General features: G+C 48.0%; 1 protein-coding gene across 1 annotated transcript; it reads left to right on the forward strand.

Annotated features, from left to right (window-relative positions):
- Positions 1–861: 861 nt before the first annotated feature.
- LOC128337287 (uncharacterized) lies at positions 862–2,304 on the forward strand. The gene has a single exon (XM_053278081.1). It carries the CDS (start codon positions 862–864, stop codon positions 2,302–2,304), a length of 1,443 nt encoding a protein of 480 aa, XP_053134056.1.
- The last annotated feature ends 14,803 nt before the right edge of the window (positions 2,305–17,107 follow it).

Genomic DNA, 17,107 nt, shown 5'->3' on the forward strand with positions numbered 1-17,107 from the left:
AGACTTGGAACTTGTTGCTCTTCTGTTGGAGGTCGACGTTTAGTGTCGTTTCATGGAAATGTTCCATTCTCCTGTGTGAGTTTCATAGTGGGAGCCCCCACCACCTACCCCCCACCCCCGCTTCCGTCAGAAGTGGTAGAGACCCATTTTGACACCCTCCATAAGAACAAGGCATCACTGTCCAAAACCTGAACACCCACTTGGTTGAACGTCCTTTGTTTCTTTCGTGATTGAGCTCTTGTAGCTATCGGGCCAACTCCTCAAGGGAGTGCCCTAATTGCTGAATTAAAATAATTATTCTTGACACAACACTAGACTGTTAACATAATTGTTGCACATTATCAATTATCAATTAATTGGTTGACAACCAATTAAATGTGGGAAGCAGTCTTAAGAGTGACTCTTGTACTTAGAAGCTTCTCCTCAACAACTAGTTACCCCTGCTAACTGAGCAAAGAGGTATCTTTTAAAGTGGTGATTCTCTTATCTTTACCAGGGGGGGAGCAACTTGCCTTCTCCAGCCCCAGCACAGCATCCCTCCTGTGATTGTTGCTGGTATCTGCCTTATGTTTCTTTTTAGATTGTGAGCCCTTTGGGGACAGGGGGCCATCTTGTGTATGTATGAGTTATTTTTCTATGTAAACCTCTTTGAAAACTTTGGTTGAAGGGAGCTATATAAAAAGAATAAGAAGAAGGAGCAGGAGGAGGAGCAGGAGGAGCTTTGTCCATGGGTACCTCCTAGCTGAACCATAGGTTCTTGACTGCCCTTCAAGAAATTTGGTTATGTCTGTGGACTAAAATGTTCCACCAACTCTTAATTTGTAATGCTTCTTCTTTCAGAACCTCTTCCATCCTGCAAAGATGTCTGGAGGTGGTGGAATGAATCAGTGCTATGCCTCCTGTCCTGCGTCCACTGTGATGATACAGCCGTCGCCGTTCGTGCTAAACATTCCAGGCCCAGCAATCTACTGCCCTGACCAAGCCTTTGGCATTGAACAATACAATCCTTGTGCGGGCTATGGTGGCGGCTATGGCGGCATGGGAGGCAGTGGAGGAGGTGGAGGTGGCCCTTTGAGTATTGGTGGAGGTTCGGGAGGTGGTGGAGGTTTTGGTGGTGGAAGTATGGGTGGAGGGGGTTATGGGGGTGGTAGAGGGCGTTTGGGGGGTGGTGGTTTGGGTGGTGGAGGAAGAGGATTTGGTGGTGGCAGACTCGGTGGTGGTGGTGGTGGAGGAGGTATGGGTGGCGGCAGTTTAGGTGGTGGCAGAGGAGGTATGGGTGGTGGCGGAGGAAGTATGGGTGGCGGCAGTTTAGGTGGTGGCGGAGGAGGTATGGGTGGCGGCAGTTTAGGTGGTGGCGGAGGAGGTATGGGTGGCGGGAGTTTAGGTGGTGGTGGAGGAGGTATGGGTGGCGGCAGTTCAGGTGGTGGTGGAGGAGGTTTAGGAGGTGGCAGCAGTTCAGGAGGCCGTCGTGGCAGTGGCGGCAGCTTGAGTGGTGGTGGATTGGGAGGTGGTTCAGGTGGTAGTCTTGGTGGAGGTGGCATGGGTGGTGGGTCGGGAGGCGGTTTTGGTGGTGGTGGTTCTGGCAGAAGAGGCTCAGGAGGCCGTCGTGGCAGTGGTGGCAGTGGTGGCAGCTTGAGTGGTAGTGGCAATTTGGGAGGTGGCAGTGGAATGGGAGGTGGTTCTGGTGGTAGTCTTGGTGGAGGTGGCATGGGTGGTGGATCAGGAGGCAGTTTGGGTGGTGGTGGTGGTGGTTATGGCAGAGGAGGCTCAGGGAGTGGCTTAGGAGGTGGTTTCAGTGGTGGTAGTTTGGGAGGTGGTGGAAGTAGATATGGTGGTGGCGGATCCAGGGGTGGCGGATATGGTAGTGGTGGTTATGGGGGAGGCGGATATGGTAGTGGTGGATCCGGGGGTGGCGGATATGGTAGTGGCGGGTATGGCAGCTATGGATATGGTAGTGGCGGATACGGGGGAGGCGGATATGGTAGTGGCGGATATGGGGGTGGCGGATATGGAAGTGGCGGGTATGGCAGCTATGGATATGGTAGTGGCGGATCTGGGGGTGGCGGATATGGTAGTGGCGGATCTGGGGGTGGCAGATATGGAAGTGGCGGGTATGGCAACTGTGGATATGGAGGTGGCAGTTATGGTGGTGGCGGATACAGTAGTGGCAGGACAGTCAGATACTCCAGTGGCGGTAGTAGCAGATATGGTCGCCGAAGTTACTATGGTGGAGGCGCAACCAGCTTTGATACTCAACTTGCATTGCTGCCAAGTGCTTCGTCTGCTGCCTACTACTACTATTGAACTTGGAAGAAATAACCCAGAAGCTCTTGGACAACCAGAAAAGCACAAGATGAAGTTGATGCTTGCACTTATGGTGATGGACTTCAGATTCTTTCCCTCCTTGAACCTGCTGAGACTGTGATTGGGAGGCTCAGAGTGCCTACATTGGTATTCCGCCTATCCCTTTTCTTGTCCACATCAACATGCGAGAAAGCATACTTCCCTGGAATTTGACTCTCCAAACTATGTTGCTACTAATTTTAGACCTATGACTTGGGCTGGGGGCACCACCATCCCTTTTTCTCTAAGCTGCCAGGATAACAATTTTAAAAAATCACCCAAGTGTGTCCTTCAGTGCTACTCCTGCAGTGAATCCTGAGATAATCAAATCATGGACGCTCAAGTGAAATGTCTCTGTAGCCCCTCAAATGATGATACAGATGGAAATGGACTTAGGTTTTTTCATTTATCAATGTTGGCCTTGTTGGAAAACAAAAAAAACAAACTCTGGGGTATTTTCCCTTTCTCCTTCACATAAAATTTTCCTTTGCATCACAAAAGTTCTTCTTTTGTCTGTTTATTGAATTTTTATTCTTCCTGTGCTCCAAAACATGGTCATTTTATTCTCACAGCAACCCTTTGAGGTAGATGTGAGAGGAGTGTGTGTGTGTGTGTGTGTGTGTGTGTGTGTGAGAGAGAGAGAGAGAGAGAGAGAGAGGAGAATGTCCTCCAGATAAATTGTACTGAGAAGCAAATCTGGTCTCCATGTTCATGCTAGAATGCTGCAAATGTCAGTCATGACCACAAGGGGGTGCATTTACAACAGAATACAAATGGATTTGAAACTGGCTGAGTAATTCTATCCTGCTTGGGATCACCACACCTTAGGAGCTTTATTATTATTATTATTATTATTATTATTATTATTATTATTATTATTATTATTATTATTATTATTTAAAAAAATAAAAATCTAAGGTTGTCATTTAATCAAAGATGTTTAGTGGATGGATAACATCTCGGCTTAAAATAAATCATACCCACATTTTCTTGAAGCAGATATTTGCTACATAGGGACACAGGCAGCTGCCTTTTACTGAGTCAGACCACTGCTCCATCCAGCTCAGGATTGTCTGCACTGACTGGCAGCGGCTTCTCAAAGGTGACAGTTGGGCTACCTAGAGATGCTGCCAGGGATTGATACTGGGTCCTTCTGCATGCAAAGCAGATGTTCTATCATTGAACTACAGCCCCACCCCCAAACAAATATGGATACGGATACGGATACAGATATGGATATGGATACCACAAACATGTATATACCACTTTTCAAGAAAACTTCCCAAAGCGGTTGACATACGGAGCTGTCTTATACTGAGACAGGCAAACCCCTGGTCCATCTAGTTCTGACCTGGGTTCAGTTCTCCACTCAACCATAAGACCGTGAGAGAGGAATGCTCAGCTTAGTGCTCGTGTGAGGATAAATTCGGGAAGCGGCTCAAAGCAGCTTGGAGAAGGGCAGATACAGATGTGCTAGAAGCAAAGCAATAAACTGGATCATCAAGTGTGCTTGTTGTTTAAGAAATCCCTTTGTTAACATCAAGCTCTCATCAGGTGTGTATGTCGACTCCTGACCAGCAAGGCAGATTTGGAGGCATTTAACATACTCACGAAGGTTAGAGACCAGCCCTTAAAAACCGGGTTGGGAGTGAGCTTGGAGACAATGACCCCAAACTTGGTTTTTAAGGGCTGAACCTACAAAATTGGTGTGTGTGTGGGGGGGGGGCAAGGTAGCGCCCATCAAGCACCCACTTAGTCAATTACTCCCCTTTTCTCTGACACGTTAGGGTAAGAAAAAGCTCACCAGATCCTGTCCTTAAATGCCATGTCTGCAGTGAATCCTGAGATAACCAAACTGTGGTTACGCTGAAGACCTTTGAAGGGTCTCTGCAGCCATGGAAGAGATGAAACCGCTTGAACTTCTGGGATTGATCTTCATTTTAATCCAACAAAATGCAAACTTCCATTCCTTCTACCCTCCACGATCCATAATAAACGTCTTTTTTGCATCGCAATGTCCATCTTTAATCTGCTTTTTCATTACTGTTTTATATTCTGCCAAATTGAGACTCATCTATCCCCCCCCCCCGCCCCATGACCCTTGGAGGTAAGGTCTCGATAGCAGGGATTATAATTCAGCAGTATTGCATAGGGTTCAGAAGGTCTCAGGCTGAGTTCCTAGCATCTTCACTTTGATGGATCTCATTCAGCAGTGGTGGGAAATGCTCTGGGGAACTTCTGACCTTCAGAATACAGAATAAGGGATCCGATGGGCCCCTAACCTGACTCTGGTATAGCGGAGCTTCATATATTATTGTACTGAGCAAAACTGCATTTTTCTGTGGTTTTACATATTGTTTTGTTTTGCAGTTTTAATCGATTCACACCAAACTGGGAGCAATTTGCTGATTCAACCCTGAATCGAATCATCCATTAAATGAAGGGGCTGAGTCAAGGTCAAATCAAATCAGCCCTGATTCAGCATGAATGTATTCAAGCAGCCATTTTGGGCAGGCTTTTCTCCCTTCCTGATTGGTTTTCTGGCACTGGCTTCTGAATGGCTTGAGAATTATTATCTGGGTCAGTAGGTCAATGACCTACTGACCCAGATAATAATTCTCAATGACCTACTGACCCAGATACTTCAAAAATTTGAATTCACCTGATCACCTGATCAAAATCACATGATTGCCTGATTGTTTTGTGGGTTGGATGGTAGGTAGGCTGGGGCATGCCCTAACAACCAAACCACTTTGGTGTCCTTAGGACCTACCCATGGGGAGCAATGGGGTGATTTGAGTTCCCCATTGTTCCCTATGGGCAATTCATGCTGTATTTATTTCTATCTTGGGGGTGAATTTCCAATTTGATTCATTGAATCAGTCAGCTATGGCTGGCTGCTTCAATTAATCAATTTGATTTTTTGCTATTCGATTTGAATAGCCAAAAAAAGGAGTTCTATGCATTATGTTCTATGTATGCATTTTGTATTTATTTACTACATTTCTATGCCACAATGTACATGGCTATATTTATTCTCACAGTAACCCTGTGAGGTAGGTCATACCAAGAGAAGTGACTGGCTCAGAATCACCTAGTGAGTTTCATGGCTGAACAGGGATTTGAACTCAGAACTCCCTATTCCTAGTCCAACACCCTAACCCCTATACCATACTGGATCTCTAAATTTCCTAGAGATGCCAGAGATTCAGCCTGGGACCTTCTACATGAAAAGCAGATGCTCTTCCATTGATCAACAGAGAAATGTCTACGGCATCCCTTGAACAATCTCAGATGTTTTTTTCTCTTGGGGGAAATCTCACATTCACTATTCCACTTCATTGACAGCCAGACAGTCCTTGAATCAATCTGATGGTGCACAAACTTCTCTGAGATGCAGGTTGTGAAGTCAGCTGTTGCCTGAGCATCTATGTCCTGATATATTTCTTCATGCCCTGGGTGTACTTGTTTGCTCAGATTTGGTTGCCCATGGCTGGCATCTTAGGCCAGTGGTTTATGAGTTGGAGACGAGCCAGGTACTGGGCAATAGCTTCCTTCCTTTAGATTCAGGCTGCTGCCAAGCAGCTGGGATGTGTGGGAGGTGAAAAGCCATGTGTATACAGAAGTGGCAAGATATGGCAGGGTGGATGAAGGGTGCTTTTCCAAGAGACGGGACAAAGGGAAAAGGGAGTGTCAGTGAAAATTAGAAGAAATTGCAGTGAATTCTGCAGATAACAACATTCCTTGAGCAGCATGCAAGATGCTTTGAAAGATATCTGTCCCCTGCTGCCCTAGATCTGTGGCGACCAAGAATTTACAACGTCTAGTTGGCAAGCATCTTAGGTGGAGCTCACATCATGAAGAGATGAAGACAAATGGTAAACACAATCAGGAAGATAATTACTGGCGATAAAGATAACTGAATCTTGGAAATCGAGGTGGGTAATTTCTTGATTGCAATGAACTTTGATGTATCTTTAGGTTGCATTATGGCCAGTAGTGTACCATCTGCACCTGGAGGTGGATGGAGCTGTATATAAAGATCAGAGCTACGGGGCTTCTCTCACCATCTCACGATTCTTAGCCTCATCCGAGAAGAGCCAGGTAAGCTGGAGATGCTTCTTATCAGAGCTGCTTTTGGAGATGAAATTATCTTGGAAGAGCTGGAGCAGAGAACTGGTCTTGCGGTAGCAAGCGTGGATGGTCCCCTTTGCTAAGCAGGTTCTACCTTGGTTTGCATTTGCAAGGGTGGCTACATGTGAGCGCAGTAAGTTCCTCCTCTTAGGGGACAGGGCTCAGTGGAAGAGCTTCTGTTTTGCATGCTTAAGGTCCAAGTTTCAGACCCTGGCAGCATCTCCAGGTAGGGCTGAGGCTTCTGCCTGGAATCGTGGAGAAGGCGCTGCCATCCGGTGTAGACAATATCTAGTTAGTTGGAATAACTCACCACTCTTCCTACCTTGTTCTTTGCATGCCCACGGCCATCAAGCGGGAGCATGCACGGTTCTCCTATCCCATCCAGGCTCTCCTCCAACCCGGTTTAGAGTCACGAGAAGAACAACCCGAGTGCTGTTCACACTCTTCACCCGCAATCCTTCTTCTTTCAGGACCTCTTCCGCCCTGCAAAGATGTCTGGAGGTGGTGGAATGAACCCATGCTACGCCGAGTGTCCTGCATCCACCGTGACGATGCAGCCACCACCGTTCATGCTCACTATCCCAGGCCCGGCTCTCTACTGTCCTGACCAAGACTTCCGCATTGAGCAATACAACCCGTGTGCCATTCGTTATGGTGGTAGTGGAGGAGGAGGAAGTTTGATCAGTGATTTAGTTCTGGCAGATGTTGATGATAGTTCTTTCCGTATAGGGCATGGTGGAGGACGGGCCAGCTATTGGCCTGGCCACCCATGGCCTGTTTACCCTTACCCATACCCTCCCTACCCCAACTATCCTCCCTACCCAATGCCTTACCCATACCCATACCCATACCCATACCCTGGCCCATGGTATGAGACCGCAGCGGGTGGTAGACGGGGTGGTAGACCAGGTGGGCGCAGGGGCTCAACCACTGACCTGGAAGTGGAAAGCCGTTCTTGCAACACCTGTAATTGAGGCGACCAAACTCAGATGACGTCACCCAGAGGCTGTTGGACAACCAGGAAAACACAAGAGGAAACCAAGGCTGGCGCTGGTCACCATGTTCTTCAGAAAGACGCATCCCTTCCTTTTCCCTGCCGCCTCCATAATCTGAAGGCTGATCATATCCTCTTCAGTTCCACAATTTTCTCTTCCATCCTAGGAGAAATCAATTCACTGCTGTTCCCTGCATGGCTACCTTCCAATCTCTCCTGCACATAACTTGCTGAGTCTCTTTGCTATGGGGTGAGGGAAGATACGCCCTTTTTCATTAACTGGTTGGGATAACTGAAAGATCACTGTTGTGCCCCTAACACAGGCCTGCTCAACTTAGGCCCCGCAGCTGTTTTTGAACTACAATTCCCATAATCCCCAGCCATAGTGGCCAAGAGCCTGGGATTATGGGAATTGTAGGCCAACATCTTGCAGGAGGGCCAAAGTTGAGCACCCCTGCTAACTGTTGTTGACTGTTGTGTCCAGTTGCGTGCCTAAGTGCCATGTCTGCGGTGAATCCTGAGATAATCCATCTGTGCACCCCAATGCTTTCAAAGTGTCTCTGTAGCCTTTGAAATGACCATTTAGATTGAAATTGGTTTAGGTGCCTTCATTTCTCAATGCAAGCCTGGCGGAAAAAGTACTAAACTTTCCCCCTCTTTGACTTTCACATTAAAACGTCTTTTGCATTGCAATGCTCTTTTTCAGTCTGTTTTTAAAATTACATTTCTTGACTCCCCCTTCTCCAAAAGGGGGCCATTGTAATCCCACAACAACCCTTTGAGGTACGTCCGTGTGAGATAGAGTAGCTGATCCGAGGTGACACAGATAATTTTGATTGAGAAGGGAGTTGAATCTGGGTCTCTCCTGGTCACGCAGATTTAGCAGTCAACAATGTGGTTAATAATAGGCAAAGGTTAGGATGAGAGAAAGAATTAATACAGAAATTATAATGAGATTTAAGATTAAGATGGAGGACAGTAGGCTAAGAACATAAGAACAGCCCTGCTGGATCAGGCCCAAGGAGGCCCATCTAGTCCAGCATCCTGTTTCGCACAGTGGCCCACCAGATGCTGCTGGAAGCCTACAGGCAGGAGCTGAAGGGGCATGCCCTCTCTCCTGCTGTTACTCCCCTGCCACTGGTACTCAGAGGCATCCTGCCTCTGAGGCTGGAGGTGGCCTGTAACCCTCCAAATAGTCACCAAGAAGCAGAATGGCAGAAATAAGCAAACATCAAAAGAGAGAGGCAAAGAGAGATGGGCAAATGAGAAAGACTATGATTGAAACGGGAAATCGATTCTTTGCATCTGAATTTTCTCAGAGGCCTTGAGCATGCCTTCTTCTACATGTGCACAAAAGACAACGATTCCGTCACATTCCCACAGTCATTTCTGGAGAAAACAGGGAGGGCGCTGAATTCTGAAGCATGGTATCTCCAGCAACCCCCAGTAGCAATGGCATAACCCACCTCAATAGTCATCACAGACGGTTAAGTATTGGAAGGGGCCTTTGAGGTCCTCTAGAGCAGGGATTCCCAACGTTGGGTCCCCAGATGTTATTGGACTTCAACTCCCATAATCCCCAACCAAAGGCCATTGGGGCTGGGGATTATGGGAGTTGAAGTCCAATAACATCTGGGGACCCAACTTTGAGAACCCCTACTCTAGACGAGCCCCCTACTCAGTGTATGAGTCTCCTAGAGTATCTGGGGGTGTAGCTATCCTTGAACCAGGAGGAGACAATGTCTCTGGGCCTTTGAGGCGGGGGCCCACTCATTGTTTTCCCCTCCCCCTCCCTGACTCATTGGGAAGCTGGTGACTCTAGATCAGAGTGTGGAGTCTGTGTGTGATATTACCTGCATCAGAGTGGGAGAAAGGGCATGCCAATGATAGGAATATAGGAAGCTACCACTACTGACTCAGTATACGGCAGCTTCCTGCATCTCTAGGTTGAGCTGGGAAAGACCTTGGAGAAGTTGCTGCCAGTCCGTGTTGACAGTACTGAGATAGATGGACCAATGGTCTGATTCAGTATACGGCAGCTTCTGGTAGGAATGGGGCTGTAGTTTAGTGGTAGAGCATCTGCTTGCCTGCAGAGGGCCCCAGGTTCAATCCCTGGGCTGGGAGAGACTCCTGCCTGAAACCTTGGAGCGCTGCTGCCAGTCAGTGCAGACAGTACTGAGCTAGGGTTTGACTCCGTATACAGCAGTTTCCTACGTCCCTGTGGGCTCCACCCATCCTTTCAGAATCCGACACAGACAGAGACAAGCTTCAGCTCTTTCTCTATCTCTCCATCAATCTGATTTCGGTACTGCCAAATAATAGAGTCTCATGGCGGTTAACAAAAAAACAACCGTCTTAGCAAACCATTAAAAAGACGATCATAATTAAAACAACTAAAGTGGTTAAAGCCATTAAAAACCTCACCAGATGGCTGATTAAACAGGCGTGCTTTCAGAGTCTTCCTGAAAGCTGCCAGAGCTGAACATAAGAACATAAGAGCATAAGAGCAGCCCTGCTGGACCAAGCCCAAGACCCACCTAGTCCAGCATCCCTCTGGGAAGCCCGCAGGCAGGAGTTGAGGGCATGCCCAATATCCCACTGTTACTCCCCTGCAACTAGTTACTTACTATAAGCAAGGTAAACCTCTTACTTATAGAGTTCAAGGGCGACTATAGAGGGCCGTATGGGCCAATGTCCCATGCAGGAGGACCTCCCCAGATGATCTTAATAAGTGGTGAGCTGGTCTTGTGGTAGCAAGCATGACTTGTCCCCTTAGCTAAGCAGGGTCCACCCTGCTTGCATATGAATGGGAGACTTGATGTGTGAGCACTGGAAGAGATTCCCACCTCAGGGGATGGAGCCGCTCTAGGAAGAGCAGAAGGTTCCAGGTTCCCTCCCTGGCAGCATCTCCAAGATCGGGCTGAGAGAGACTCCTGCCTGCAACCTCGGAGAAGCCGCTGCCAGTCTGTGAAGACAATACTGAGCTAGATAGACCAATGGTCTGACTCAGTATATGGCGGCTTCCTATGTTCCTACGTTTACGACTATGGATATTTATATACCGCTCTTCAACCCAAGTTCTCAAAGCGGTTTACACAGAAAAATAAACAATACATAAATAAGATGTTCCCCTGTCCCCAAAGGGCTCACAATCTAAAAAGAAACACATGGTCGTCACCAGCAACAGCCACTGGAGGGATAAAAAGGTGTCTCCTTGCTCCATTAGCAGGGGTTAAGGGTTAAACCCCTCAGTTTGCAGTCATACCACCCTATCCATCCAAAGGCTCTGGGCGTCCTACGGATGGATAGTAAACCATGAGCCATCGTTTTGATGGCCCCCACAGCACATGGGCAGAGGCAATCTACAGAAGGAATTTTCTTAAATGTCCCTTCCCATACAGCCATGGGTGAAATATTAAAAAGAACTAGGGGATGGGAGCTGCACTGGTCTCTTGTGCAGTTGGGGGAAAATATATCCCTGACCTGGGATGGCCTTGGAGTCTCTGTCTGGAAGCCTGTAGGGAGGAAGAGAACATGGCACACAGCTGATTCTCAAGTTGCCAAACTGTTAGGCACATTATGGGGGTGGGGGAGAAGAAGGGTGGATTTCCATTTTTGGAAGGGCGGAATATAACTCAAATCAAACCCAAGAGCAAGGAAATGTCAGCTTGGCAAGTATCTTAGGTGGAGCTCACATCATGATAAGAGACTAACGCAAATGGTAAACACAATCAGGAAGATAATTGCTGGCGGTAAGGATAATGGACTCTGGGAAATCAACAAGGAGAGTGGGTGATTTCGTCCTTGTGATGCACTTTGATGTTGCGATGGGTTGCATCACGGCCAGTAGCGATGTGCATTTCGGATTTGTTTTGTTTTGTTTTTGGCCGAATCTGAAGGAGGCCCCCCCCCCCCAATTCAGATAGGGTCTGAAATGAAGCCCCCTGGAACCCCAAGTTTTCGGTTTAAGAGCCAACTTGCTCCAAAATCGAAGCCAAATTACAGGCTGCCAATCTCCCCGCCGCTTCCCCGCTCCTTTCCGCCCCAGCCCATTCCCCGTTCCCCGTTGTTCTGTTCTCCTTTTTTCTGTTCTCCTTCCCCAGTCCGTTCTCCTGTCCGTTCTCTCCCCAGCACTGGACTCCCTCCTTCCCTCCTCACCATTTCCGCCCACCCGCCTCCTCTGCCAGGGCCTGCCACTGCCGCCTCCTCACCCCACCATCCACCGAACACCCATGATGGCTGTGTGTCACCCTTGGGACAATTGTGCCCGCTGCCACCACTGCCACCGCCCACACTAAGGAGCTCTCGGGCCGGCAAGCCTAGCTCCATGTCCCCGTCCCTGCTGCTCCCGGCCCTGCTTTTGACTGCCAATCTGCAGGCCTGAAGGGCGGGAAATTCAAACCGACGTCAGAAGAAGAACTAAAGGGAGACTCTTGAGAGACTGCTAGCGATCTCAAAACAGGTCCGAATTTCCCCCCGAAAAACAAAGCTTCGTTTCCGAAATGGGGTCATTTAGATTTGGCTAAAAAAAAACTTCATTGCGCGTTTTTCATTTTCGGTAGGTGTACAAAACATCCGAAAGTGCAATTTTCGGACACAAAATGTTTCGTAGCTGAATCGAAATGCACATCCCCAACGGCCAGTAGTGCGCCATCCTCACCTGTAGGTGGATGGAGCTGTATTTAGAGACCAGAGCTCCGGGACCTCTCCCACCATCTCACAACTCTTTGCCTCATCTGAGAAGAGCCAGGTGACTTGGAGATGCTTCATATCAGAGCTGCTTTTGCAGGTGAAATATCTTGGAAGCACTGAGGAGGAGAGCTAGTCTTGCAGTAGCAAGTGTGATTGGTCCACTTTGCTAAGCAGGGCCCACTTTGCTTTGCATTTGGATGGGTGGCTATATATGAGTGTGGTAAGATCTTCCCCTTAGGGGATGGGACCATAGCTCAGTGGAAGAGCATCTGCATTCTTGCATGAACAAGGTCCCAGGTTCACTCCCTGGTAGCATCTCCAGTTAGGGGTGAGCGCGACATCTGCCTGGAACGTTGGAGAGCTGCTGCCGGTCTGTGTAGGCAATACTGAGCTACGTGGACCAAGGCTCTGACTCAGTATATGGCAGCTTCCTAAGTTCCTACGGGATAGGAGACAACCTCCAAGCAGATTCCCCCAGTGCAAATGTGGGTCTGTGGGTTTCTTCTGCCCTGCGTCCCACCTCTCCTGAATTCCACTTTAATAGCAGCATGTCCAAAATACATTCAGCAACTGAAGCATGCATTCAATTGAATTTAACTGACACATTTTGGGCAGAGAAAAAAAATGCATTTCCAGTTTGTACACACTGCAGCAGCATCCATGATGGAAAGAGAGATGGGTTGAAGGTTCAGTCATGCGTCATGACGGATGGAGTGATTATAACAGAACATCCAGAATTAAAATCCTTGACTGCATATTTTTAAAAGGGGCCACTTCTATGTTTTACTATTGCAGCAGTGCCTTTTGGGTTTTCTTCTTTATTCGTCAATGTGTTGAACTGTTCATGGGAAGAATTTTCATTCTGGAAATCAGAGGAGGGGCTTAGGGTTGTGCATGGAACCAGATTTCCCTGTTCGGTTCAAATTCAAATCAAATTCAAACAGCAGAACTGGGCAGTTTGGGCGGGGAATGATGTGGAGCTCCTGGAGCTAAAGGGTGCAATTTTTAGGAATCAACCACGATTCAATTAAAACATGTATCCCTGGCATCACTGATTGCAGACTGTCATCCTACCTACTTAAGGGCACCTTGCAACATGCCGCTATGCTCAGATGGTCAACCCACACTGTAGCCAATTTAATTAGTGTTGAACACTAATGAGAGAGTCACATTGAAGTTGGCAAGGCTTGACATTCATGAATGAAGCTATCAACCACACAGTGAGCTATTCACGCCCTTGCATTTCTTCCCAAAGTGCCTGACACCTCCCTCTTTTGACACAGCCATCTTCATGTCCATCACACCTTACCCATCACTTCAGCCATTCCTTCTGGAAATGCAGAAGCACGCAGAAGTAGGGCTGTGCACAGACCGTGGTTCCAAGTCCAGTCCAAATTTGGACCGGTTTTCAGTCCGGCAGACTGTTTTGGTCCAGCTTGGATGAACCTAGAACCATTTGGGCATTTCAAGGTGGCACTGGGGTGTGGAGAGTGGCACCTTTTAATTTTATTTTTAAAATCAATTTTAAAAAGCCTGAGTGAACAGCAACATCTCCATCTGTTAACAAAGTGGTAATGCCAAGCAAGCCTCGCTGTGGAGGCTATTCCATAGCTGGGGTGCCACCACCCAAAAGGCCCTCTTCCTAGTAGCCACACGCCTCGCCTCATATGGTGCGGCATTCCAAGCAGGGCCTCCGAAGAAGATATAGGGACCTATGGGGCAAGGCACTCTCTGAGCTAATTAGGCCCGAAGCCATTTAGGGCTTTAAAGGTGTGGACATTGCGAGTTGGGTAGGACAGCTTTTCATTCACACTTGATAAAATGCGGAGGACAGAATCTGGGTTGGCCACACTTTTGCTACCCAGGTACCAGCTTCCCCCACCTCCCCCATTACTCTCCCTTCTTCCTACCTTGGACTTTACATGCCCACGGCCGTCAAGCAGGAGCATGCACAGTTCTCCCATCCCATCCCAGCTCTCCTCCAACCCCTTTTAGAGTCACGAGAAGCACAACTCAAGAGCTGTTCAGTTTCGACTTGCAATGCTTCTTCTTTCAGGACCTCTTCCCCACCCTGCAAAGATGTCTGCCGATGGTGGAATGGACCAATGCTATGCCAGCTGTCCTGCATCCACTGTGAAGATACAGCCACCGCTGTTCACACTAAACATTCCAGGCCCAGCTCTCTGCTGTCCCGAACAAGCCTTCCGCATTGAGCAATACAACCCGTGTGCCCTTGGTCCGCGCAGTAGTGGTAGTGGAGGAGGAGGAGGAAGTCTGATCAGTGATTTAGTTCTGGCTGATGTTGATGATAGTTTTTATGGGATAATCCCCCAATGTCAAGGTGGCAAATGGGGTGGCCACCAAAGGTGTGGTGGCAGATGGGGTGGCTGGCCCTGGCAGGGTGGTGTACGGGTGGTTGCCAAAGATGTGATCGTGGATGGGGTGGGGGCAAGGGCTTGGCCACTGACCTGGAAGTGGCAAGCAGTTCTTATGATGCCTGTTATTGGCGCAACAACTGACCTGGGATGACATGACCCAGAATCTGTCGGGCCACCGGAAAAAAACCTAAGAAGAAACCAAGACCAGAACTGATAGTGATGGACTTTAGAAAGAAGCATCCCTTCCTTTTCCCTGCTGCCTCCATAACCTGGATGCTGTGTATAACCAGAATTCCATGAATTTCTCTTTTGCAGCCCTCTGTACTGGCTGAATTTCCATATCACTGTCAGAGTCAGCGCTCTTGGAGCCAGGAACAGATGCGGGCCTCCGTGCGGGCCAATAAATTAGTGAGAGGCTTTGTTTTTGGTTTAACCGCAACCAACTTTCTTTGCAATTCCTATAGATCCTCGGAATTGGCTTTTAATTTAAGGCTCCCCCTGAATGTGTTAAGGTGTGGAGGGTTGAGGTGGTTAGGAGCTTTGCCAGTGGGGGAGGATTGATTACAGTTAATTAGCCTTCCAGTGATGAGGGTTCTGATCCCTGGGGCCAAAAAACAGTGAAGGGGTTTTAGACAGTAAGCCCTAAGGTGATGTGTCAGGCGCAGAATTTGGGAGGGGATGGCTGCTGTTCTGAAGGTTAGGAAGAGGCGCTTACAGCCAGCTCTGGCTCAGGAGAAAGTGAAAGTCTTTCAGCTCTATGCTGTCAAGTTGACATGTTAGAAACTCCAATAGTGAGGCCAGTATGGTTTCCCGGTTTCCCTTCCAGGGAGCTCAATGAGAAGGACTAGGAGGGTGGGGGGATCTTTTTTTTTGTTACTGCGATGAGATTGATGTTCCGAGTAACCATGGAAACTGCCGTTCTCAATTCCTAAAAACATCACAGCAAAGAGCCAAGACAGCGGACACAGACAACCTGAACAGGCTCATAGAAAATTATAAGTATGTGCAAGAATAAGGAGGCATGTCAATAATGCTTCATGGGGTGCTAATGCTCCTGTACATAATTATTAACAGTGAACGAACACTGCATGATACCAATACTGATGAACACAATAAGTGATGAGGGGAAATAGAGCAGCAAAGCAGAAGAAGACGGGGGAGAGGAGAAAAGTAAAGAGAGAAGAGAAGAGAAGAGAAGAGAAGAGAAGAGAAGAGAAGAAGACCAATTTGTACTCCCAAGTCTAGCATGGTGGGTGATCTTGGTTCACAGCACACCCTGAGGACCCACTCTAAAAAGCAATGAAATTCAGGATAAAGACTGTGTCAGCAACCCAGGGGATGAGGTGGGCTCCTGGCAGCTGCTTGCCTTGTCTTTCATTGCCCCAGTGCAAAGTTCACAGGGCTTAAAGCCTGCTTTCAGCTCCACCCCCTTCCTGACCTCACTTCCTGTTTCCTGCCCCACTCAACCTAGCTGTCTCCCTGGAGCCATTCCTTGCAACTCTCCCTGCCTTGCCTCCCTCCCTGAAAAGAAACTGAGAGCATATTCCAAAACCCTTGGGCAGCAAGAGAGAAGGCCTAGTCCCGAGTAGCTACCAAACTGTAAGGCCTAATCAGGTCAATTTTATATTGAATAAGTGCATAGATAGGTTAGCCATTATGTATTAGATAAATGCTTGACATGAGTCTGTTTGTTTGATACAGTTTAGGCCTTGATCTTAGCATGAACCCATGAGTGAATGCTGTCATAAAAGGTGGATTTCCAAATCCCACACAATGCGTTCAAATTAGATATCCTCCTTACGGGCCTGTACCTAAACCTCCCACGGTTGGACAGAAATTAGTCCATGCCAAATTCCCCTGTCGTTTGACCATGTTTGACCATGCCAAATTCCCCTGTTCCAGCAAATCTTCCATGCTGTCAAAAACAGCCCCCATCTAGAGCTTTTGTCTAAAATTAGAGAGAATCGGCCTGTCAGCTCAGGCACACTTCCTCATTTTCAGTACCTCAGATTGAAAGTACGCCAAGACTCGGTGTTCCATTTGAAGGTGGGTCGCTTGGCCCACGCCTTGTTCCTCTTTCACATCTTCCCTAGCCAATGATATTAAATGTCAAAAGGGACAGGTTAGCTGAGGGTCATGGATGGTCAAGACCCCTTCTTTACCCAATCACTGTTAGTGCGTAGGTGGGAAAGGTGAGGAAAAGAAGGCTCTCTCCCTCAGGGAGGGTGGCTCAGGCACAGCACACAGGAGGAGGAAAGGAGGAAGTTGATCCGATCAATCAATTTGATGGCACCTAGCATCTAGCAAAAAGAGGAACAACTCGAGGCTCCCTTGGGGTATAGTATCTTGTGACCGCAAGGGTCTGGCTGTCCTGTCAGTGTCTCAAGGCTGTTAGTTTTGTGACTGCTTTGTGTGAGAGAAGTAATTTTGCTGCATGCTGTATGCTGTGATTCATCTGAATTTTGGTAAGAAAATAAATGTGTTTTGACTAAATATAATCTCTTCATTTCTCCTCGTGTCTTCTTGGGTCTTGGGATTCTTGACAGCCAGGGCCGTCAAAAAGGAC

Source organism: Hemicordylus capensis, chromosome 14 (genome assembly GCF_027244095.1).
Source record: "Hemicordylus capensis ecotype Gifberg chromosome 14, rHemCap1.1.pri, whole genome shotgun sequence".
Taxonomy (NCBI): Eukaryota; Metazoa; Chordata; class Lepidosauria; order Squamata; family Cordylidae; genus Hemicordylus; species Hemicordylus capensis.

Excerpts from the sequence above, each read along its gene's own strand:
- LOC128337287 (XM_053278081.1), top strand. The coding sequence starts at position 862 with ATGTCTGGAGGTGGTGGAATGAATCAGTGCTATGCCTCCTGTCCTGCG.